The sequence below is a fragment of the Thalassophryne amazonica genome, chromosome 4 (assembly GCF_902500255.1).
Source record: "Thalassophryne amazonica chromosome 4, fThaAma1.1, whole genome shotgun sequence".
Taxonomy (NCBI): domain Eukaryota; kingdom Metazoa; phylum Chordata; class Actinopteri; order Batrachoidiformes; family Batrachoididae; genus Thalassophryne; species Thalassophryne amazonica.
In genome coordinates, this window is record NC_047106.1 from 138017223 (window position 1) to 138042128 (window position 24906).

Sequence of the window (24906 nt, forward strand, 5' to 3'; positions counted from 1 at the left end):
AACTCAGAACAATTAAACTACATGAAATTCTTGAAGACTGAAAAGACTGTTAAACCATGTCAAAAACCACAGCTAAAGGTTGTAGAATATTTTAAAAATCATGGTAAAATAACAACATACCTTATAGTAAAAAAGCCACACATTCTTGTGTAAATTCCTGTAAATCCACAGTGTCTTTTTTCCCATGAAAAAAAGTCTACATTAATAAAGACTAATTTACATTGTTGTGTAAATTCATGTCGCCTAAATTCATTCAAAGCCACAATGTCTTTTTTCTCAATGAAAGAAAGTCTAGATTAATGAAAGAAAAAAAAAAAGGCACAAGCTTTTCTGAAATCCTGTTTGAACAGCACAATGTTTATTTTCCAGAGGAGAGAAAAAAAAAAAAAAAAAAAAAAAAAAAAAAAAATCTTACCAGTTCGCTTTTCCCGTTTATCTTTCAGATGTGTTCATGAAACCAGCAACAATTCCACGGATTCTTGTCCTTAGACTTTTTCAAACCGTCTCTCGCCATCTTCGCTCTGTCTGATGTCGCTCCGTGACAGACATGGTGCAAAATTCTTCTTTTAAAAACTTGAAAGTTCTAAAAGTGTGCGATGTCCACATGCTACGTTTAGCTAAGCTTCACACAGGAGCCACACAGCGTCACCGCAGCAACCAACCAGTCCCGCTTTACGACAACTGTCATAACAGCCAGGCTTTGAGTGGCATTTATTCTCCTCAAAACTCCATGGATCCAAGGAAACTGATATGTATCTGTAACACAGATCAGTGTCCACGGACTTATAAAACTTGCATGATGTCAAAAAACCCAGTAACGATCATGATTAAAGAGTACAACACCCCCCCTCCCCCGAAGAAATCCGGAGTTTTCACAGCCCTGAACTGTAAATGCGCTACAAATACATGAACAAAAAACTGAAAACATTTCCACTGTGGTCAATTTAAAAATCAGACAACAGAATAAAATTGACAATAATAAATATGATAAATCTAAGTTTAAAAATACATTAAGACCTTAAATTATGCAATTAGCAGAAAACAAAATGGTTGAGTTCTAAAGACTATTTAGACCATTCCAGCTCCTTATAGAAACTGTGCATAATTTATTACTACCCTTAAAATTTTAGCTACCCATTTTATAAACTCTACCCAATTGAGAGCCCGTGGATCCCCACAGGCAACATGCTAGTAAATTTATATATACATGAATATAAATAAACAAACTAGACCTGCCAGCAGTTATACACAGGGTCCAAGTTCTGTATGCAGAGCACCTCCTGAGCACCCCCCCCCCCCCACCACATGCATTAAGTGTTGTGCATCCAGATAACTAGGCTGTAATGCACTCTGTCAGTGTTCTACAAAATAATAATTCATAGAAATATTGTCTATAGTACACATAAGGGTCGGGTGATTGGGCAATGGTTTGAGTTGAATTTTTTTTTTTTTTTTTTTTTTTTTTTTTTTTTTTTTTTTTTAAATATGACAATATTACTAGGGGAGCTATCACCACCACTTTTGCACCCCCCTCCCAGGACCAAACCAACTTTAGGTTGTTAGATGACCCCAAAACACAATCAGGATGTTCCCTCAAGCCAGTTACCCAAGATGGCCACCAAAATAGGGTTTTTCAGTAAAACACCTTAAAACATATAAACTTAAATATCAGAGATTCAATGAGAAGACCATTGTAGGTCACAGCAAACTCATTTGTGCCTAAACTAAATTCATTCATGGGTTTAAGATTCAAAATGGCGTCCAAGATGGCCACCAATAGACCCTTATCATTGAATCTCTGAAACACTCCCGGTTTGTTTGGTAGGTGTTTATCCATTCATGCTTTAAAACGTCAAGCATTACTGCCCCCGAGGGAGTCTGCTGTCTCACCACAAAGACGGAGCAGAGACAGAGGAAACGGACAGCTACAAGTCTGACTTTTAAATTCAAGCTACCTGAAACGTTAATGACCCACACACACAGTTTATTAGGTGAACAGCTGCTAAGCAAGCATGCTTTGATCAACAGTTCTCATTCACATTAGGAGCCAATGTTTGCCAAGTATTTGGACACTGCAGACAACATATAGGTCCATATTTGGAGATTGGCCCATCTCACTGTTTATACGGGGGATGTTGTGGTTACTGTTGCTTGGCAACAAGCCAGTCAGAAGCAGACATGCATCTGACATACGATTAGCAGAGAAAACTACCAAAAAAAAACAAAACAAAAAAACCACACATACACACACCTTCCCCACTAACACAAGCCTCCTGCCCGATTGACAGGGCTGCCAAACTTTGACCATTTTGAAGCTCATGCAGTTCTTGCACTAGTCTGGAACAGCTATAAACATTTGTGCAATTCATCCAACAAAGTAAACAGTGTTCAGCTGGCTGTGTTGACTAACCTGTGGCAACAGTCACGCCTGTTAAAGCATGTGACAATAAAAGCTTTACACGGAAAACCGCCTCAGGAACAAATGTGTTTACATTGATCACCTGGTGTCCTGGTACAGACATAATCCGAAGTTAACACCCTCAAGACAGAGATTGTTGTTTACATCAGAAAGAACCCAGTCCTGGCCAACTCCGTCAACCAAGTGTGACTCCCCAGTCGCCACTGTGGATCACCATCACCCAGGACCTCAAGTGGGAGCTGAATGTCTGCTTTCTCATCAAGAGCAGAAAGGATGAACTTTCTGCAGCAGCTGAGGAAGTTCAACCTGCCATAAACAATGATGGTGAACCTGTACACCGCCACTGTTGAGTCCATCATCTGGTGCCCAAACAACATAAATCCCGATAAACAGTTTCAGCCTGACGTAACAAACTTCATTCAGAACAGCGCAAATCGTCTGGTCTCATGTTGCCAGTCTGAACTTTTGCATGAAATCCATTTTTTACAACATCAAGCTTCATTCAAAAGTAGCTTGAAATGGAATTTGAGCAGCATCTTTTGCAAAGAAGTCTGTCTTTCTTCTCAGATTACTGCCACACTACCAAAGTCTGGAGGACGGAGAGGACGCAGTTCAGCTGCAGGTTCTGAGTTGTGTTAAAGCAGGAAGACGGCCTGTTTTTGGACTACATTTAAAAAAAAAAAAAAAAAAAAAATTTGACACACACACACAAAAAAAAGACCATTATGAGACAGCGAGTTTGAACGTGTTACTAGTCCGTTTCATGAAGAAACAATCAGATCTGAGATGTATCACTGCTGTCAAGATCCATTACTGAATATAAGGAGCCTCAAGGACAAAAACCCGACTGAGCAGCTCCGAGGCCTCCTTTAAGAGACAGCTGACCAGACACCTACTACGTTATCTGAAGCTGGAGGTCACCAATGCACGTATCATACAAATGTTTAGATAATGCTGGGAGATGCATCTTAATGTGACAGAACAGTTTGTGGAATTAACTGGAGTCCGAGTAGCTCTCGAGTGTCGACAGCCGAGCAGATCCTGTTCCACCCTTTAAGAAATGTGAAAGATTTATTTCAAATTCCTTATTAACCTCTGTTTCTGTACAAGCTGTGGTTCTGTTGTATGCAGGATTTGTTTCGACCATGCGGGCAGACACAAAGCATTTGGGGGGCTGAACGTGTGAGGGGTCTGCCCCCCCATCCCACAGGAAAACATGACAGATCACGTGGAGGTTTCTGTCTGGTGTGACAATACTGAGAAGGACACCGACAGCCAATCTGTCATGGAAAATTTCGTTACTCATCTTCAACCACTTAGTCCAATTAAGGGTTGTGGGGGGCTGGAGTCTATCCCAGCAGTCAGAGCGTAAGGCGGGGTTCACCCTGGACAGGACACCAGTCTGTCACAGGGCCACATATAGACAAAAACACACCCACAGACAATTTTTAAAGTTTCCAATCCACTGAACCTGCGTGTCTTTGGATCGTGGAAAACTCTTCTATATAAATCTTTTTCACATATTTTGTAAACCTTAGAAAAAGAAGCACATTTAAATCGAAAAATGCTTTGAAACCAGATAACACCTCCGAAGTGATTGATAAGACATCTTACAGATGTTCACATGCACACCCAGCATATGCACGGCCCCAGCATATGCACGGCCCCAGATAAACATGTTCGTCATTAAAATGAGCTGCAATTTTGACAAGTTAAACAAAACATTTGAATTTGGGCAGAAACTGAGTCTTGTGAAATTTGAAAAGCTGTGCAACTTTGTTTTTTTTTTCCTGCCGACACTGGCTGGTGCCAAGTTGGTGCTTGAGGGAGTTTGGAATCTGGTCAACTTCTGAACCTTTGATGAACCAGTTTGAGTTTCCACAGTGGCGTGACATCAGCGTCTACAGCCTGGTGAGTCTCTGGTTTCCCGGCACCACTCACATCAAGCCTTCAGCAAACACTGGATGACTGTAGTCTCCAATTAACGTGCTGCTCCCAGGTTTATGAGAAAACAAAAAAACAAAAACATGCTCTTCACGATCCCTGTGGCTGTAACGAACATAAAATGTTTGATGTTACGCTTCACTGGCCTGTACCCACCATTTATCAAACTGCAGTGCATTATACATATACACACAAAAATATAAGCACTTTTGCTTTTTCCTCCCATTTTTCATGAGCTGAACTCAAAGATTTAAAACATTTTTATATACACAGAAGACCCATTTCTCTCAAATACTGTTCACATATCTGTCAAAACCAAGAGGATTCTTGGTTCAAATCCCAGCCTGACCAGAAAAATCACTAAGGGCCCTTGGGCCATGTCCTTAATCCCCTAGTTGCTCCCAGTGTGTAGTAAGCATCTTGTATAGCAGCACCCTGACATCAGGGTGAATGTGAGGCATTATTGTAAAGCGCTTTGAGCATCTGATGCAGATGGAAAAGCGCGATATAAAAGCAGTTAATTTACAATTTCACAGCATGATTACTGCACAGGTGTGCCAGACTGGCCACAATAAGAGGTCACGCTAAAATGTTCAGTTTTATCACACCACACAATGCAACAGATGTTGCAAGTTTTGAATGAATTTTGGAATTGGCATGCTGACTGCAGGAGTGTCCACCGGAGCTTTTAACCAAGAATTGAATGTTCATTTCACTACCAAAAGCCATCTCCAAAGGAGTTTCAGAGAATTTGGCAGTCAGTTGGGTTCACAATTGCAGAACCTGTGTAACCACACCCTCCCAGGACCTACACATCCAGCATGTTCACCTCCAAGATAGTTTGAGACCAGACACCCAGACAGCTGCAACAATCGATTTGCAGAACCAAAAAATTTCTGCACAAACCATCTCAGGGAAGCTCATCTGCATGCTAGTTGTCCTCATCGGGGTCTCGGCCTGACTGCAGTTCGTCGTCCTAACCAACCCGAGTGGGCAAATGCTCATATGATAGCGTCTGGCTGCAGATCAACTCTGCGATGCTGTAATTGCAGGCAAAGGCACATCAACCAAGTATTGTGCAAAGGCTGTGAATAATTATGTACATGTGATTTTAGTTTAATACGTTTGTTTAAAAAAAAAAAAAGTGTTTTCTGGTCATTTTATGGTACTGTGTGCCGAATTTTGGAGGGAAAAATCATTTTCATCCATTTAGGAATAAGGCTGTGCCATAAAATGTTGAAGAGGTGAGGTGAATATTTTCTAGATGCACTGTATCTGAGGTTTTTTTTCCCCCCACCATCAAAGATATGTAGATAACCCTAACCTGAAAGTGTGATTTTGTTGTTCTGTGCTGCAATTCCACAGCACTGAAGTCAAAACATGTGCACTTTAAACACAGACATGTATATGTTAAAAGATTAATACGAATATCAAACAATTAAAAACCTGAAGCTGTAATGAAGTGGCTCACAGCAAGAAGATTCTACAACCCCTGGCAAAAATTATGGAATCACCGGCCTCAGAGGATGTTCATTCAGTTGTTTAATTTTGTAGAAAAAAAGCAGATCACAGACATGACACAAAACTAAAGTCATTTCAAATGGCAACTTTCTGGCTTTAAGAAACACTAAGAAATCAAGAAAAAAAGATTGTGGCAGTCAGTAACGGTTACTTTTTTAGACCAAGCAGAGGAAAAAAATATGGAATCACTCAATTCTGAGGAATAAATTATGGAATCACCCTGTAAATTTTCATCCCCAAAACTAACACCTGCATCAAATCAGATCTGCTCATTAGTCTGCATCTAAAGGAGTGATCACACCTTGGAGAGCTGTTGCACCAAGTGGACTGACATGAATCATGGCTCCAACACGAGAGATGTCAATTGAAACAAAGGAGAGGATTATCAAACTCTTAAGAGGGTAAATCATCACGCAATGTTGCAAAAGATGTTGGTTGTTCAGTCAGTTGTGTCTAAACTCTGGACCAAATACAAACAACATGGGAAGGTTGTTAAAGGCAAACATACTGGTAGACCAAGGAAGACATCAAAGCGTCAAGACAGAAAACTTAAAGCAATATGTCTCAAAAATCGAAAAATGCACAACAAAACAAATGAGGAACGAATGGGAGGAAACTGGAGTCAACGTCTGTCACCGAACTGTAAGAAACTGCCTAAAGGAAATGGGATTTACATACAGAAAAGCTAAACAAAAGCCATCATTAACACCTAAACAGAAAAAAACAAGGTTACAATGGGGTAAGGAAAAGCAATCGTGGACTGTGGATGACTGGATGAAAGTCATATTCAGTGATGAATCTCGAATCTGCACTGGGCAAGGTGATGATGCTGGAACTTTTGTTTGGTGCAGTTCCAATGGGATTTATAAAGATGACTGCCTGAAGAGAACATGTAAATTTCCACAGTCATTGATGATATGGGGCTGCATGTCAGGTAAAGGCACTGGGGAGATGGCTGTCATTACGTCATCAATAAATGCACAAGTTTACGTTGATATTTTGGACAATTGAAAGGATGTTTGGGGATGATGAAATCATTTTTCAAGATGATAATGCATCTTGCCATAGAGCAAAAACTGTGAAAACATTCCTTGCAAAAAGACACATAGGGTCAATGTCATGGCATAGGGTCAATATCAACAAGCAGATCTGATTTGATGCAGGTGTTAATTTGGGGATGAAAATTTACAGGGTGATTCCATAATTTTTTCCTCAGAATTGAGTGATTCCATATTTTTTTCCTCTGCTTGGTCTAAAAAAGTAACCGTTACTGACTGCCACAATCTTTTTTCTTGATTTCTTATAGTGTTTCTTAAAGCCAGAAAGTTGCCATTTGAAATGACTTTAGTTTTGTGTCATGTCTGTGATCTGCTTTTTTTCTACAAAATTAAACAACTGAATGAACATCCTCCGAGGCCGGTGATTCCATCATTTTTGCCAGGGGTTGTATGTTTGTTTCCTGCACTGCCGTTGGGGAGTTTGTTTCTCCCCATGTTCATGTGGGCTCCCTCCACACGCTCTGGCTTCCTCCTGCTTCCACAAACATGCAGGTTTAATCATTCATGTGCTGTACAGTGGACAAGCTGCTGCGTAAAAAAAAACAAAAAAAAAAAAACTACTACAACACTTGGGCTAAGTATGTTTGTCAACCTGCAAGTTGACAAGTTAGAGATGTGGAAGAAATGAATCAATTGCTATATAATTTTATTTACAGTGGTATGTAAAAGTTTGGGCACCCCTGATGATTTCCATGTTTTTCTTTTATAAAATGATTGGTTGTTTGGATCAGAAATTTCAGTTAAATATATACATAGCAGACGAACACTGATATTTGAGAAGTGAAATGATGATCATGGTTTAGGGGAAGGATACAAAAAGCTATCTCAGATATTTCAGCTGTCAGTTTCCACTGTGAGGAAATGGAAGACCGCAGGCACAGTACTAGTTAAGGTCCAAAGTGGCAGGCCAAGAAAAATCTCATAAGCTGATGTGAAGGATGGTGAGAACAGTCAGGCAACCCACAGACCTGCTCCAAAGATCTACAACATGATCTTGCTGCAGATAGCGTCTCTGTGCATCATTCAGCTATACAGCACACTTTGCACAAAAAGATGCTGCTGTAATGCAGAGGAAGCCTTTTCTGTGTACACGAAACAAACAGTTGCTTGAGGTATGCTAAAGCACATTTGGACAAGCCAGCTTCATTTTGGAATAAGGTGCTGTGGACTGATGAAACTAAAATTGAGTTATCTGACATAAGGGGCAGTATGCATGGCTGAAAAAGAACAGCATTCCAAGAAAAACGCTTGCTACCTTGAATCTTGTTAAAGTTGAGGGTCACATGGATTCCACTCAATATCAGCAGATTCTTGAGAACAATATTCATGAATCAGTGACAAAGTTGAAGCTGTGCCGGGGCTGGATCTTTCACTAAGACAACGACCCTAAACACCGCTCAAAATCTACTAAGGCATTCATGCAGAGGAACAAATACAACATTCTGGAATAGCCATCTCAGTCCCCAGACCTGAATATTGAAAATCTGTGGTGTGATTTTAAGCGGGCTGTCCGTACTCGAAAACCAACAAACCTGACTGAACTGGAGATGTTTTGTAAAGAAGAATGGTCCAAAATACCTTCAACCACAATCCAGACTCATCGGCAGCATTTAGAGGCTCTACTAAATATTGATGTATTTTTTCTGTTACCTGCCTAATTTTGTTTAAAGAATTATTGCACTCTGTAAATCCTATGAAGTTCATTTCACTTTTCAAATATCACTGTTCGTCTGCTATATGATATACAGTGGGGAAAATAAGTATTTGAACACCCTGCGATTTTGCAAGTTCCCCCACTTAGAAATCATGGAGGGGTCTGAAATTTTCATCTTAGGTACATGTCCACTGAGACGTAATAAAAAAATAAATAAAAAAAAAAATCCAGAAATCAATGATTTTTTTGAAAAAAATTATTTGCATGTTACTGCTGCAAATAAGTATTTCAACACCTGCCAATCAGCAAAAATTCTGGCCTCAAAGACCTGTTAGTCCGCTTCCAAAAAGTCGACCTCCACTCCACTTATTCCAAATTAGAAGCACCTATTTGAGATCGTTAGCTGCATAAAGACACCTGTCCACCCCACACAATCAGTAAGACTCCAACTACTAACATGGCTAAGACCAAAGAGCTGTCTAAAGACACCAGAGACAAAATTGTAGACCTCCACAAGGCTGGAAAGGGCTAAGGGGTAATTGCCAAGCAGCTTGGTGAAAAAAGAACTGTTGGAGCAATTAGAAAATGGAAGAAGCTAAACATGACTCAATCTCCCTCGGACTGGGGCTCCATGCAAGATCCCACCTCGTGGCCTATCAATGATCCTAAGAAAGGTGAGGAATCAGCCCAGAACTACACGGGAGGAGCTGGTCAATGACCTGAAGAGAGCTGGCACCACTGTTTCCAAGGTTACTGTGGGTAATACACTAAGACGTCATGGGTTAAAATCATGCATGTCACGGAAGGTTCCCCTGCTTAAATCAGCACACGTCCAGGCCCGTCTTAAGTTTGCCCATGACCATGTGGATGATCCAGAGGAGTCATGGGAGAAAGTTATGTGGTCAGATGAGACCGAAGTAGAATTTTGGTCTTAATTCCACTCACTGTGTTTGGAGGAAGAAGAATGCTGAGTACCATCCCAAAGACACCGTCCCTACTGTGAAGCATGGGGATGGAAGCATCATGCTTTGGGGGCGTTTTCTGCACATGGGACAGGACGACTGCACTGTATTAAGGAGAGGATGACCGGGGCCGTGTATTTCGAGATTTTGGGAAACAACCTCCCTCAGAGCATTGAAGATGGGTTGTGGATGGGTCTTCCACCATGACAATGACCCAAAGCACACAGCCAGGATAACCAAGGAGTGGCTCTGTAAGAAGCATATCAAGGTTCTGGAGTGGCCTAGCTAGTCTCCAGACCTAAACCCAATAGAAAAATCTTTGAAGGAGCTCAAACTCTGTTTCTCAGCGACAGTCCAGTAACCTGGCTGATCTAGAGAAGATCTGTGTGGAGGAATGGGCCAAAATCCCTGCTGCAGTGTGTGCAAACCTGGTGAAAAACTACAGGAAACGTTTGACCTCTAATTGCAAACAAACAAACTGCCGAATAACAGCAGGTAGATCGTTCCAAAGAGTCAGACCACGGTAGGAGAAGGCTCTATACCCCACAAACTTCTTGTTCATCCTCGGAATACACAGAAGCCCTGCACCCTGCGAACGCAAGGGCCTCGCAGGTATGTAGGGCTTAACCAAGTCTGCCAGGTAAGAAGGTGTCAGTCCATGAAATCTAATCTGGCAGAAACCAGTAGCCAATGAAGGGATGCCAGAATGGCAGTAATGTGGTCAAACCTACTTTGTGTCAAAAGTCTGGCAGCAGCATTCTGTACCAACTGAAGTCCTCGAATGCTAGACTGCGGCAGGCCAGAAAATAAAACATTACAATAATCCAGTCTGGATTAAATAAACGAATGTATCAAAATCTCAGCATCAGCCATAGACAGGATGGGACGAATCCTTGCCACATTTCGCAGATGAAAGAAGGCAGTCCTCGTAATGTCTCTAATGTGGGGACCAAAAGACAATGTAGGATCAAAAAGTACTTACATTGAACTTACTAAATACAATCACACATGCATGCTTTTAATATCTAGGTGATTTAACGCCCCCTGTTGGAACAGCGTTAGAGTCCAGAACAATTGTCAGCAACCATTGTTCAGGGTTTGCCAACACCCATACTTTCTCAAAAAAAAACAAAAAAAACAGCTCTACCCAGTTTGTAATTGAACCTGTATGCATGCACTAAGCGTTTGTTTTTCCTGAATTGGACTGCAAGCAGGTACTTTTATTTATTCACACACACACACACACACACACGTAAACACAGACTGAGATGAAGACATCAAAAGCACTACACTTTCACTCATGGTAATGGAAACCTGACAACTGACTAAGCCAATTGAACTATGAAAATGCAATAAATCACACACTAAGAACACAGCTACTTTGTCAAGAACCCTTAACACTTAAAACCCCCAAACTCCCATGATGCACTGCAAATACATTCATACTACACAATCTAGAGCCTGTGGATCCCCACAGGCTGTAGATTGGGTAGTGTTTATAAAATAGGTAGCTGACATTTTAAGGGTGGTAAATTATGCCAAACTTGAATACTGATTTGGAATAGTCTGCGACTCCAGAATGTAATTATCAACATCAACTGTTCACTGTTGTTGGCCAATAACCATTTCTCCAAAAATTAGTCCTATCAACTATTTTCACAGCGTTTATCCTTGACCAAAAATACATAAGGATTACAAACTGCAAATCTCAGCTCTCTGCAATTTGTCCGTGATTGAAGCCACACACACACCCCACTTGGCTATTATAGATGCATGGTTACATTGCCAAGTGATTAAGGGTAAAAATCTGCCTTCATTTTTCATGACTAACAAGAGACGAAGACATTGAATTTACTCTAAGGATCCGAGTAATGAAAGTATGATGTGCACCTTCTTGCTCATTGTGTTGCATCAATCATGTTCTCATCTGAAAAGGAAAACACACTAGTCTTGTTTTTAATGGCTGAAAATGCACCCGGAATACTGTATTATAACAGACTTCCTAAAGGGGGGGGGCTTTATCCACAAGCAATTTCCACGATAAAGAATTCAAGCATTTGTAAAAAGGTCTTCTGTGAGTAACAGTTTTCCATGGACTGATGAATACAGCTTAACATTTTATTTTCAAACATTCCACCAAAAGTGACCAGAACATCAAAATCAACACATACAAGGTCTATTAGAAAAGTATCCGACCTTTTTTTTTTTCAAAAACCATATGGATTTGAATCACGTGTGATTACATCAGACATGCTTGAACCCTCGTGGGCACGCGAGAGTTTTTTCACGCCTGTCAGTTACGTCATTCGTCTGTGGGCAGTCTTTGAGTGAGGAGTGGACCACCCTCTCGTCGATTTTTTCATTGTTTAGGAATGGCTCAGAGACTGCTGCTTTGTTTGATAAAAAAATTTTTAAAACTAAGGCACAACTGAGTGGACAATTCAATAAATTCAGCTGGTTTTGCTAAAAATTTTAACGGCTGATGAGAGATTTTGGTCTGGTAGTGTCGCCGTAAGGACGGCCCACGGTGCCTGACGGCGATCTGCGCTTCGAGGTGGCAGCGTCTCACCATTTCAAGTTGAAAACTTCCACATTTCAGGCTCTGTTGACCCAGGAAGTCGTCAGAGAACAGAGAACTTTCAGAAGAAGTCGGCATGAGGAGTTTATTTGGACATTCCTTAAATGTTAACAGACATTTTGTAATGAAAGAATGTGCGGGCAGAGTCGCATGTCGGGCCGGACCCGACCGCGGGGGGGTCGCAACAGGAAAAACACCTCTGTTGGAAACCTTAACGGGCAAGTTGGAACATGCCCAAGCTGTTAAACAATTTCTCAGTTACTCACTTGTTGAAAGCCATCAAAAGCCGCCTGAATTTTACAAATGATTTTCAACACTGAGGTGTTTTTCCTGTCGCGGCGCACACAGATTCGCCGAGTCGTCACGGAAACAACTCTGCGAATTTGCGCGCACGTCTTTCATTACAAAATGTCCTTAAACAGTGGAATGTCCGCATAAAGTCCTCATGCCGGCCTCTTCTGAATCTTCTCTGTTCTCTCACGACGTCCTGGGTGAATTAAGCCTTAAATTAGGATGTTTTCAGGTCGAAACAGGCCGACGACGGCGCCTGGAAGCGCTGCAGGACGTCCCGTTCTGTGGGAAGTCCTTACACTGACAGAAACACCCCATAAGCTCTCAGCCGTTAAACGTTTCACCGAAAACCAGCTTAATTTCTCGAATAGTGTCCACTCGGATATTCCTCACAGGTCCAGAAAAATTTTGATAAAGCAACGCGCGCCGTCTCGAGCAGCGTGTGAAACAAAGGAATTCAGCCGAGAGGGCAGGACCACATCTCACTCAAGGCCTGCCCACAGGGAAATGACGTCACCGACGCGTGAAAAAAAACTCATGCATGCGTACGAGGGTTCAAGCATGATTGGTGGAATCGCACGTCATTCAAATCCATATCGTTTAAAAAAAAAAATAGAAGGGTCGGTTTATTGTCTAATAGACCTTGTATACCTATTCTTTAGTATTAATACAAACACATATACATTTACAGTAAAACTCACCTCACTTCGAAGCCAACAGTCACTGCCACGGATTCGTGGGAGTACCAGATGTCAATATTCCACCGTTTCCTCCTCCAGACATCAATCAATCAACTTTTTTCTTATATAGCGCCAAATCACAACAAACAGTTGCCCCAAGGCGCTCCATATTGTAAGGCAAGGCCATACAATAATTATGAAAAACCCCAACGGTCAAAACGACCCCCTATGAGCAAGCACTCGGCAACAGTGGGAAGGAAAAACTCCCTTTTAACAGGAAGAAACCTCCAGCAGAACCAGGCTCAGGGAGGGGCAGTCTTCTGCTGAGACTGGTTGGGGCTGAGGGAAAAAACCAGGAAAAAGACATGCCGTGAAGGGGGGCAGAGATCGATCACTAATGATTAAATACAGAGTGATGCATACGGAGCAAAAAGAGAAAGAAACAGTGCATCATGGGAACCCCCCCACAATCTACGTCTAAAGCAGCATAACCAAGGGATGGTCCAGGGTCACCCGATCCAGCCCTAACCATAAGCCTTAGCGAAAAGGAAAGTTTTAAGCCTAATCTTAAAAGTAGAGAGGGTATCTGTCTCCCTGATCTGAATTGGGAGCTGGTTCCACAGGAGAGGAGCCTGAAAGCTGAAGGCTCTGCCTCCCATTCTACTCTTACAAACCCTAGGAACTACAAGTAAGCCCGCAGTCTGAGAGCGAAGCGCTCTAATGGGGTAATATGGTACTACGAGGTCCCTAAGATAAGATGGGACCTGATTATTCAAAACCTTATAAGTAAGAAGAAGAATTTTAAATTCTATTCTAGAATTAACAGGAAGCCAATGAAGAGAGGCCAACACGGGTGAGATATGCTCTCTCCTGCTAGTCCCCGTCAGTACTCTAGCTGCAGCATTCTGAACCAACTGAAGGCTTTTTAGGGAACTTTTAGGACAACCTGATAATAATGAATTACAATAGTCCAGCCTAGAGGAAATAAATGCATGAATTAGTTTTTCAGCATCACTCTGAGACAAGACCTTTCTGATTTTAGAGATATTGCGTAAATGCAAAAAGGCAGTCCTACATATTTGTTTAATATGCGCTTTGAATGACATATCCTGATCAAAAATGACTCCAAGATTTCTCACAGTATTACTAGAGATCAGGGAAATGCCATCCAGAGTAACGATCTGGTTAGACACCATGCTTCTAAGATTTGTGGGGCCAAGTACAATAACTTCAGTTTTATCTGAGTTTAAAAGCAGGAAATTAGAGGTCATCCATGTCTTTATGTCTGTAAGACAATCCTGTAGTTTAGCTAATTGGTGTGTATCCTCTGGCTTCATGGATAGATAAAGCTGGGTATCATCTGCGTAACAATGAAAATTTAAGCAATACCGTCTAATAATACTGCCTAAGGGAAGCATGTATAAAGTGAATGTATAATGTATAAAGTCCTAGCACAGAACCTTGTGGAACTCCATAATTAACTTTAGTCTGTGAAGAAGATTCCCCATTTACATGAACAAACTGTAATCTATTAGACAAATATGATTCAAACCACCGCAGCGCAGTGCCTTTAATACCTATGACATGCTCTAATCTCTAATAAAATTTTATGGTCAACAGTATCAAAAGCAGCACTGAGGTCCAACAGAACAAGCACAGAGATAAGTCCACTGTCCGAAGCCATAAGAAGATCATTTGTAACCTTCACTAATGCTGTTTCTGTACTATGATGAATTCTAAAACCTGACTGAAACTCTTCAAATAGACCATTCCTCTGCAGGTGATCAGTTAACTGTTTTACAACTACCCTCTCAAGAATCTGAGATTCTTGATGTCATTAAAAGGTGCATTATGCAGACACTAACCCTTTTGCTACCGCACACATGGACAGTTTTATACATAGTACACCAGCTACATCCAAACCAGAAGCAAAAGCACTGCCCGTGTCCTATCCATGCATCTATCCAGCAAAGACTGTTAACTATGGACATTCTTCAGTAAGCAACCCCCGTCACTCAGCTCTATCTAAGAGCCGGCCTGCGCCCTGTTTTCCTCCATTATCGGACAGCAATGAGGACTATGACCCCAAAGAGAAAGTCCCCACGCTTCGCCCTGGCCAGTACGATGGCAATACACCATGGAGAGAGTTTCTTCACAATCAATCAATCTTATTTATATAGCGCCAAATCACAACAAACAGTTGCCCCAAGGCGCTTTATATTGTAAGGCAAGGCCATACATTAATTACGTAAAAACCCCAACGGCCAAAACGACCCCCTGTGAGCAAGCACTTGGCGACAGTGGGAAGGAAAAACTCTTAACAGGAAGAAACCTACAGCAGAACCAGGCTCAGGGAGGGGCAGTCTTCTGCTGGGACTGGTTGGGGCTGAGGGAGAGAACCAGGAAAAAGACATGCTGTGGAGGGGAGCAGATTTGAGAGCTGTGGTGAGGCAAACCTGGGACCTGGTGACTTAGGCCAGACCAGCCTTGTGCAGCACGATATCATCACCCGGCCTGGGGCTCCAGTGAAGCAACAACCTCGTCGGATGGCTGGGGGCAAGCAGCAGGATGCAGACCAGCAGATCCGTGAGAATCTCCAAAGCGGCCTCGCCTCCCACAGCCACAGCAGTTGGACCTCACCGATTGTTATGGTTCGTAAAAAGGATGGTATGTACCGCCTGTGCGTTGATTACAGGGCCTTCAACGCCCGCACCATCACCGACGCATACCCGCTGCCCCGCATCCAAGACACCCTGGACACAGTTGCCACTGCCAAATGGTTCAGCACCCTGGATCTTGCCTCAGGCTACTGGCAAGTCAAACTAACACCCAGAGCCCGATGTGCTGCTGCCTTCTGTACACTAAATGGACTGTTTGAATGGAATGTCATGCCATTTGGCTTATGCAACGCGCCAGCGACGTTTCAGCGCCTCATGGACCTCGTCCTAGCTGGCATGCAGTGGGAGACCTGCCTCGTCTATCTGGACGACATCATCGTGCTGGCCAAAGGTGTGCCCCAGATGCTGCAGAGGTTGCACCAAGTGTTCCAGAGACTTAAGCAAACCTCAAACTAAAGCCAACGAAATGCTGCCTATTTCGCTGCCAAGTCGCCTATCTAGGTCACATTGTGTCCGAGCGTGGTGTAGCCACCGACCCCAATAAGGTCCACAAAGTCCAAACTTGGCCTACTCCCACGTCTGTCCAGGAGGTCAGACGTTTCGTGGGCCTCGCTTCCTACTACCGCAGGTTTGTGAAAGACTTTGGCTCGATTGCTGAACCGTTACACAACCTGACAAAGAAAAATGCACACTTTCAGTGGCACGCGGAACACCAAGAAGCCTTTGACACACTCAAACACTGCCTTACCACCGCCCGTCTTAGGCTACCCGCTGGACCATGGTGAGATGATCCTTGACACCGACGCTAGTGACACAGGCATCGGCGTCGTCCTATCACAAATGCAAGATGGCGCTTGAACGTGTGTTGGCTTACGGCAGCCGCAAACTCTAAGACTGAACAGAACTATTGCACTACAAGATGAGAGCTGCTTGCCATTGTAGATTTCACATCACATTTCCGTCAGTATCTGCTTGGGCGGTCCTTCAAGGTGCGTACTGACCACAGCAGTCTCCGTTGGCTAACCAAAATGAAAGAGCCAGAAGGTCAGTTAGCCCGGTGGCTTGAGAAGCTGGCGGAGTACGAGTTTGACATCCTTCACCGCCCAGGTCGTTTACACACTAATGCTGACAGCCTCTCTTGCAGGCCCTGCCGCCAATCCTGCCCTTGTAGCCTGCAGGAGCACTCCTCACAGCAAAATGCTAAAAGTCACCAAGCGATTCAGTATGATTTGGACTGCAACACCAGCTCCCTGTCATTGAGTCCAGTCAGGTTAGTGGCATGCCCTACAACCGCAGCCTTGAGTCCGGTGGGGGTAAGCGAAAACATTACTGCCACTGACATTTTAAAACAAAAAGAGACAATCTATGTGACTGATACAAACGAGACTACACTGTTTCCCGGCTGGACCATGGATGAGTTGCGCCAGGCCCAAGCATCTGATCCAGACATTTCCCCTGTCAGATCCTGGTTAGAGGCCAGCAGTGAGCGACCCCCCTTGGACTACCGTCGCCCCATGCAGCCCAGCCACCAAAACGTACTGGAGTCAATGGAAAAGACTGTACTTCCGAGATGGAGTCCTGGTTCATCGTTTTTATTGTTTGGATGGCATAGTTCTATCCACAAATTGTCCTGCCACACAAAATGCAACCCGATGTTATGCGCCAATTGCATGAGGGGCCAGTAGGTGGACATTTTGTTATTGAACGGACTGGCCAGACTTCAAACCCGATACTACTGGTACCACATGAGGGAAGATGTCGCCCTCTGGTGCCGGACTTGTACAAACTGTGCGTGCAGAGCCTGACCCCACAAAACCCCTCAAGTGCCCATGGGAACTGTCAGGGTTGGAGCCCCCATGGAACGCATTGCACTGGACATTATGGGCCTACTTAACGAGACAGAACGCAAAAACTGTTATGTGCTTGTCATACAGGAATACTTCACTAAATGGACTGACGCTTTCGCCATCCCTGATGAAAAAGCTGTGACAGTGGCACAGGTTACTGCAACCGAATGGGTGTGTCATTTCGGAATGCCTCACTCGCTACACAGCGACCAAGGACGCAATTTTGAATCCAAGGTTTTTCAGGAAATGTGCCATCTGTTTGGCATTGAGAAAACCCACGACACTTTTCAGACCACAGTCCGACGGCCAAGTTGAACGTTTCAATGCCACTCTACAAAAGATTCTGGCCTCCACTGCGGAACGTTGTCACTGGGATTGGGACTTGATGATCCCACATGCAGTTATGGCCTACAGAACAACCAAGCACAGTTCTACTGGCTTCACCCCTAACTACATGATGTTCGGACGTGAAATAAATGAGCCTGTGGACCTGGTTGGTGGTCTGCCCCCGGACTCTGATTGTGCACTTTCAGCCCCAGAGTTTGTGCAACAAATGCGTGAGCGGCTGGAACTGGCTCACAGCATCACTCGTGAAGCCCTGGGTGAATCAGTCACATGTGCTAAAAGACAATATGACAAAAATGCTTGCCACGCACAGTATAAAGTCGGAGATGCTGTGTGGTATCTGATCAAAGGAACTCGTCATGTCAGAAACAAAGTCAAAAAGTTTCTCACCTCCTATGAAGGACCTTTCTTTGTCATGGGACAGCTGGACGATCTGGTCTACAGGATCCAAAAGAGCCCAAGAGCCAAAGTCAAAGTCGTCCACCATGACCAACTGAAACACTACCGCAGCCGCGAGCCCCTGGACAACACTTGGGTACTGGACCAAGCCCAGAACTGGACACCTTCTGAGATCCAGCCACCAGCCTTGGACGAAGACCCAGCATTCCAGGAACTCAGCCTGCACCACCTCTACTCTACTGCCTCCAGTGATGGCCCCAGCAGCTCTCAGCCATCTACTCCACCTGCCAACGACTCCCATGTCATCGGGTTGCTTCCATCCACTCCTTCCCATGTGATATTTGACCATGGTGGGGGTGCGGTGGAGGAGCCAGACCACCAGAGTCAGCCCGTGTCACGTCCTGAACGTCAGCACAGGAGACCAAATCGGTATGAGGACTGGGTCACTGAGTACGTCACTTTCGAGGTTAATATTTGCACTAGAGACGTTATAGTTCTGTTGACACTAGTCTTGTTCGCAATGTTTTGCATTTCCGCTACAAAGCACTTTTTCATTGTTAAAAAAAAAAGCTGAAGAGACAATGTTTTATATTCTTGCAGTAACATTTGCATGTATTGTGGTTATAAGACCAGTCAGTTATTCCCGACCGTCGTAGAAGTGCAGCTTAATATGTAATGTACTCTTTTCCTAGCAAAGTCAATATACACACATATACACACACACACACACATATATACACACACACACATATATATATACATACACTCACTTGTTCACTGTGAAATGAGCTAAAATTTATCACTGCTTAGACACTTGTGCTTACAGTTAAACCTACCTACTTTAATATTTACATTAGAATGTACTGGTTGGACACAGCTATCTCTTCACATATTTAAGCCTACATTAATAGAGATTGTGTGGTAACTTTTCTTTATAATATGGAATGGAATCATTGCTAATTGCCAGTCCATGGTGGGGGTAGTGTTGTGGGATGTGTCTAATGTGTTGTGTTTAGCTCAGTGAGTGTGTGTGTGTGTGTGTGTGTGTGTGAACGCGAGTGAGAGAGTGTGCGCGTCACGGTGGCGCACGCTGCCGAGAGAGCGAGACTCGGCAGAGTGACATGATGCATGTAGCAGCAGCAATGACGTCACCGACAGGCGTGAAAAAACTCACGCATGCACACGAGGGTTCAAGCTTGGCTGATGTAATCACACATGATTCAAATCCATATAGTTTTTTAAAAAAATAAAACTGTCGGTTTCTTTTCTAATAGACCTCGTATACACTTGTAGATTAGTAAATGGCCCATTCTGGAGTAGCACACTGAGGAGTAGCACACTGTGAGGCTAGTGAAGTCCAACACATTCAGTAATTTCAGTGTTCATGTTTTCATCCTCTGAAAATCATTTCAGAATAGTGGGACAATTCATAAAAGTTTGTCCTGTCTCAGAGGTTAATGTGATAGTTTTGTTGAATCCCTGGAATCAAAGCTAAAACTCAACAGCACATCTTCATAGTTTCATTTTAACCAGTTGTGCACAGAGGTGACATCACAAAGATTATGTGAATGTCCAAATACTTATGGTCCTCACTGCAGCCTTACAAGACCATACATCAGAAATGTTTCCCCACAACATGACTCTATAAATTGTGTAGCCTCATTTCACACTGAAAATTTAACACTTTCAGTTACATGCAGGAATGTCCATCATGACAAACGCTGCAAACTGGGTGGACACGGTGTGCCAAGAGATACAGACTCGCCAAGGACAGCATGCTGGTACATTACATCCCGCCATCAGCACCCATTTACAGCTGGGTAGACCCGGACGATGAAGACTGGCATCCCAGAGGTGACACAGCTGGAGTGGAACCCCATCCACACCCACAAAACCACAGACCGCTGTGGACACCTCCAAAACAAAGAGGAGTGGAACCCACGCCGATCTGACCCAAACGCCACCGAACGGAACCCACGCCGATCTAACCCGAACACCCCACTGAACTTTCTAAAGCATCTTGCATGCATGTTCTGTCAGGAAGTGGACTTTTGGAAACAGGTTACACAAAACAAGTAGGTTTTTAATCATCTCTGCCACCTGCACGTTAACAAAATACTGAGTCTGCAGAGAATTATACTGCAATTTAGTTTTAGATTTTAAGTGTTAATTTGGTACAAAATATGTAATATTCTGTGGTACCATTAAAGTTTTATTTTTGGCCTGTGGTCTCCACCCAGATTCATTCTTGCCCCTTCATAGAAAATAATTTGGCCACCACTGGTATGTTTAATTTTGAGCAATCACCGGACTAATACATATATATGAATGAATGAATGAATTTATTCAGCACGCACATAAAACAAAATACCAACATAAACTCTTACTAACATACATAAAAAACAAACAAAAGAAAAATACAACAATAACTCAGTTTCTTAAATTAGGTGCAGCCGAAAGGGCATGGGCTGAAGCAAAAGCTTGTAAACGCCCACCCCGTACACCCGTTACCATCCACAGTTAAATACACTCAAATAAGATAGAAATCAGAAAATAACATAACTAAACAGAATAGAACAATTTCATATTTACATTTTATATCTACATTAGAATATAGTTAGGTACTAACAATTGCATCAATGGCATTCCATTACTGACATAATGTCATACACCAAGTACTGTTCAATGTCTATGGAATCGTCTACACTTCTTACTAACTCTATTAACATTTTTACTCGTTTGTGTACTGTGCTATCATAATTTCTTTATATTTCTTTTTGAACTTATAAATGTTTCCACACAATTTAATGTGGTTATCCAAATGATTCCATAATTTAACTCCACATACCGACACACACCAACTTTTCAGAGTAGTTCTTACATAATTTACTATAAAGTTACCACATCCCCTCAATCCATACTGTCCTTCTCTCTTACAGAAGAGTTTCTGTATATTACATGGCAGTTCATTTTTATTGGCTTTAAACATTAGTAATGCAGTATGAAACTTTACCAAATCAGTCATTTTTAATAATTTTGACCTGATAAACTCATTTGTGTGGTCTAGATATCCTACTTTATGCAAAATTCTAACTGCGCGTTTTTTGTAATATAACGAGGGGATGAAGTGAACTCTTATAGTTGTTACCCCATACTTCTATACAGTAAGTTAAATAAGGCAAAATCAATGTACAATATAACACTCGACGGGCATCATGCTCCAACAAATATTTAACTTTATTAATAACTGCGAGACTTTTGGAAACTTTACTCTGTATATATCTAATGTGCTTTTTCCAACTTATTTTTTCATCTATTATTACACCAAGAAATTTACATTCTGATACTCTTTCAATTTGAACACCATTTATACATATCTTTATCTCAGAGTTTACTTTGTAATTTCCGAAAAACATTATTTTAGTTTTATCTAGATTTAAATATAATTTATTTGTGTCCATCCAACTTTTTAGTTTATTCAATTCCTCATTAATAATACAGGTAAGTTCACTATAATTTTCATTTGCATAAAATATGTTTGTGTCATCCGCAAATAAAATCATTCTCATCACTTTGGATATATTAAATATGTCATTTATATATAAATTAAATAACTTTGCTCCCAAAATTGAACCTTGGGGTACTCCGCATAAAATCTCCAAGTTATTTGATGTAAACTCACCCATTTTCACAAACTGCTTTCTCTCCGTTAAGTAACTCTGTATCCATTGCAGTGCAACTCCCCTAACACCATACATTTCTAATTTTTTAATCAAAATTGAATTGTTAAGAGTATCAAAAGCTTTCTTTAAGTCTATAAAAATGCCAACTGCACATTTCTTTCTCTCTATAGTATTGGTTATCTCCTCTATGGTTTCAATTACTGCCATTGAAGTGGACCGCTTACTCCTAAAACCATATTGGCATTCATTAAGAATTTCATACTTTCCTATATATATATATATATATATATATATATATATATATATATATATATATATATATATATATATACACACATATACACACACACACACACATATATATACATATGTGTAACGGAGGCCAGCAGGTGTTGCTGTGCAGATGTAGTTAGTAAACCTCACTCCCAACAGCTCAAAAGAATTCTCTGGTCACAAGGTCAGAGCCCTGGGCTTTAGCCTTCTGGTTAGAGAGTCCGACTCCCATGCCGAGGATCGTGAGTTCACATATAAAAATAACTTTAAGTCCACTAACATTGTTTATGCCGGTAAAGTGATCAAAGTTTAATGGTCAAAAACATTTGAAACCCTAAAATCAAACATTTTAGTCCCTGTTGTGTGTTTGTGTCAGACTGGCCGTCGCTTGTTGATGACATCATGAAGATGTGATTGGCCGGTCGACACGGAGCATTGTGGGTAGTGTAGTTTAGGTTCACTTTGGACTTTACAGTGTTACCATCCGCTCGACACAAACAAAACAGACTAATTTTAACATATTTCTTTGTGGCTGACTGGATAATTTCATTGCCAAGACTCAGTGGGAGAGAGGAGAGCTCACGGCGCAGCTGTGTTACAGAGGGACTTTTCTTCACCGTTTTAGACCATCAGGGCGCTTTATGTGGATTATTTTCTCACAGTAAGAATTTATATTTACTATGTGTCTTTTACTCTGCCAATCAATGCATTAATACTTGTATTTCGCTTGTTTAACCCGCAGGGTTCAAAGCGTGTGAAAAAAACAGCAGTTTTTTTTCGTTCGTAAATGACGGTGTAGCTAATACAGAGAAACTGTGACTTCTAATACTGTGTTTTACTGGTTTTGAAAGACGATGACAGCGTTTGGGGTTTTATTTTTTATTCATTCATTCATTTTTCATGCATTCTTTTTGTGTTTGTGATCCTTGAATTTACCCAGCAGCCCCTGCGGCGCTTAAAGTGTAACTGGTTTATCAGAAGCCGACAGTGTAATCTGATGTGGCCGCGTCCAAATCAATACTAAAAGTTATCGGTTATATGGAATAAAGAAGTTTTTTTAGCAGTTTATTGGTTTAGCGTCATAAAATATAACTGAAGTTATCGGATTAATGGTTATCGAAGCCAACACACACACACAGATGACAGCCTCATTTACTGAAGATCAAAGTCTGCCAAAAACAAAAGACAGCACAAAAGTGAGAATTCCCCATCAATGAAATGTTTGTGGTCCACTGCAGCATGAAGCTGTGCCTGGTCATTGTGCACACGTCAGCACAGTCTGGGGCTTTTTGAGTGCTGCACACTTCAAACAGATTTAACATGCAGTTTGGACTTAATGACTTCAGTCTAACACAAATAATTGGAAATAAAAGCTATCGTTAAGATACCTTAAGAAGCCATTTAACCAGCTGGCTGCTTGGACCATAAAATGATAAAAGGTTAATGTGTTTAAGAAATCAAGAATTTCCTCAAAAGGCAAATAGGTCCCACTCTGTGATTCGGCTGTGACGTTCGCTTTGAGCGTCACAGTCACCGCGTCGCGTGCCTCCAGTTTTCTGCTCTCTGATTGGCTGAAGTCGCTCTAACAGCAGCTGTACCTAATGAAGTGGCCGCTGAGTGCGCGTGCCTGGCTCCGGCGGACTCACCGATGGTGGTGACCAGCGTGTTGGAGAAGAACATGGCAGAAACCAGGTCCCAGTTGGAGGCGGCGGTGGCGTTGGTCAGCACCGACACGCCGTACTTGTTGGCGCCGAGCACTTTGCGCAGAAAGCGGTCCAGAGAGTCGGTGCTGACGCAGCTCTGGTTCAGGAAGTCCCGCTTCAGGGCCTCCGTGTCCCGCCGCAGCTGGTACTCCAGCGGCCGCTCGATGCTGGAGAAGACCAGCGCCCCGAACAGCAGGTAGACCACGTAGAGGAGGAAGAAGGCCGCCAGCAGCAGCCAGGAGCGGCTCACAGAGTCCATCCTTCCCGCTCCCTACCGCGAGGGGGCGGGACTCAGGGTACTTGAAGCCCGCCGTGACCCCGCCCCCTGAGAGGGCGTGTCCGCCTTGCACTTCACCAGGTGCGTACCGCAGTTGCCAAATCTGCCAAAAATACAGCTTCTTCTTCTTCTTGTCGTCTTTTTCTTTGTTTTTCTTGTGTTTTTTTTGTGGGGGGGACTTGTTTTTTTTAAATGGAAATTTCCTTGATACGCAAACCTGACAATGTGTCAATCATATCAGCTGATATAATCATCAGAAATAATATTATCACTCACTCATTCATCAACTGCTTACTCAGGTTAAGGGTAAGGGGGGGGGGGAGGCTGGAGCCAATCAGCAGTCACAGGGTGTGAGGCGGTAGAGGTGGGCGATACTGGGAATTTTGGTATTGATCCGATACCAAGTAAATACAGGCCCAGTATCGCCGATATTGATACCGATACCGATACTTTTTCATATTTAAACTTCATAGAACCAAAGGATCCAAAAGACCTAGGATAGAATTTCGCCAAACATTGTACGTGACAACAAAATACTTTATTATTACAGTCAACATTTTTGGTTGAAAACATATCACTCAACACAACTTAAAACAAAATCTCCTGAGGTAGAGGGCTGACAAACCACAATACAACAAAATTAACATACCACAA

The 24906-nt window shown here is 42.4% G+C and overlaps 1 protein-coding gene across 1 annotated transcript in view; it reads right to left on the minus strand.

Moving 5' to 3' along the window:
- kcnk6 (potassium channel, subfamily K, member 6) overlaps positions 1 to 24281 on the minus strand; it is a 66883-nt gene extending 42602 nt beyond the window's left edge. Inside the window, exon 1 of the mRNA XM_034168669.1 lies at positions 23919 to 24281. Within this exon, the coding sequence (XP_034024560.1) occupies positions 23919 to 24234 (316 nt within the window). The 5' untranslated portion in view covers positions 24235 to 24281. The remainder of the gene's footprint in view (positions 1 to 23918) is intronic.
- Between the last annotated feature and the right edge of the window lie 625 nt (positions 24282 to 24906).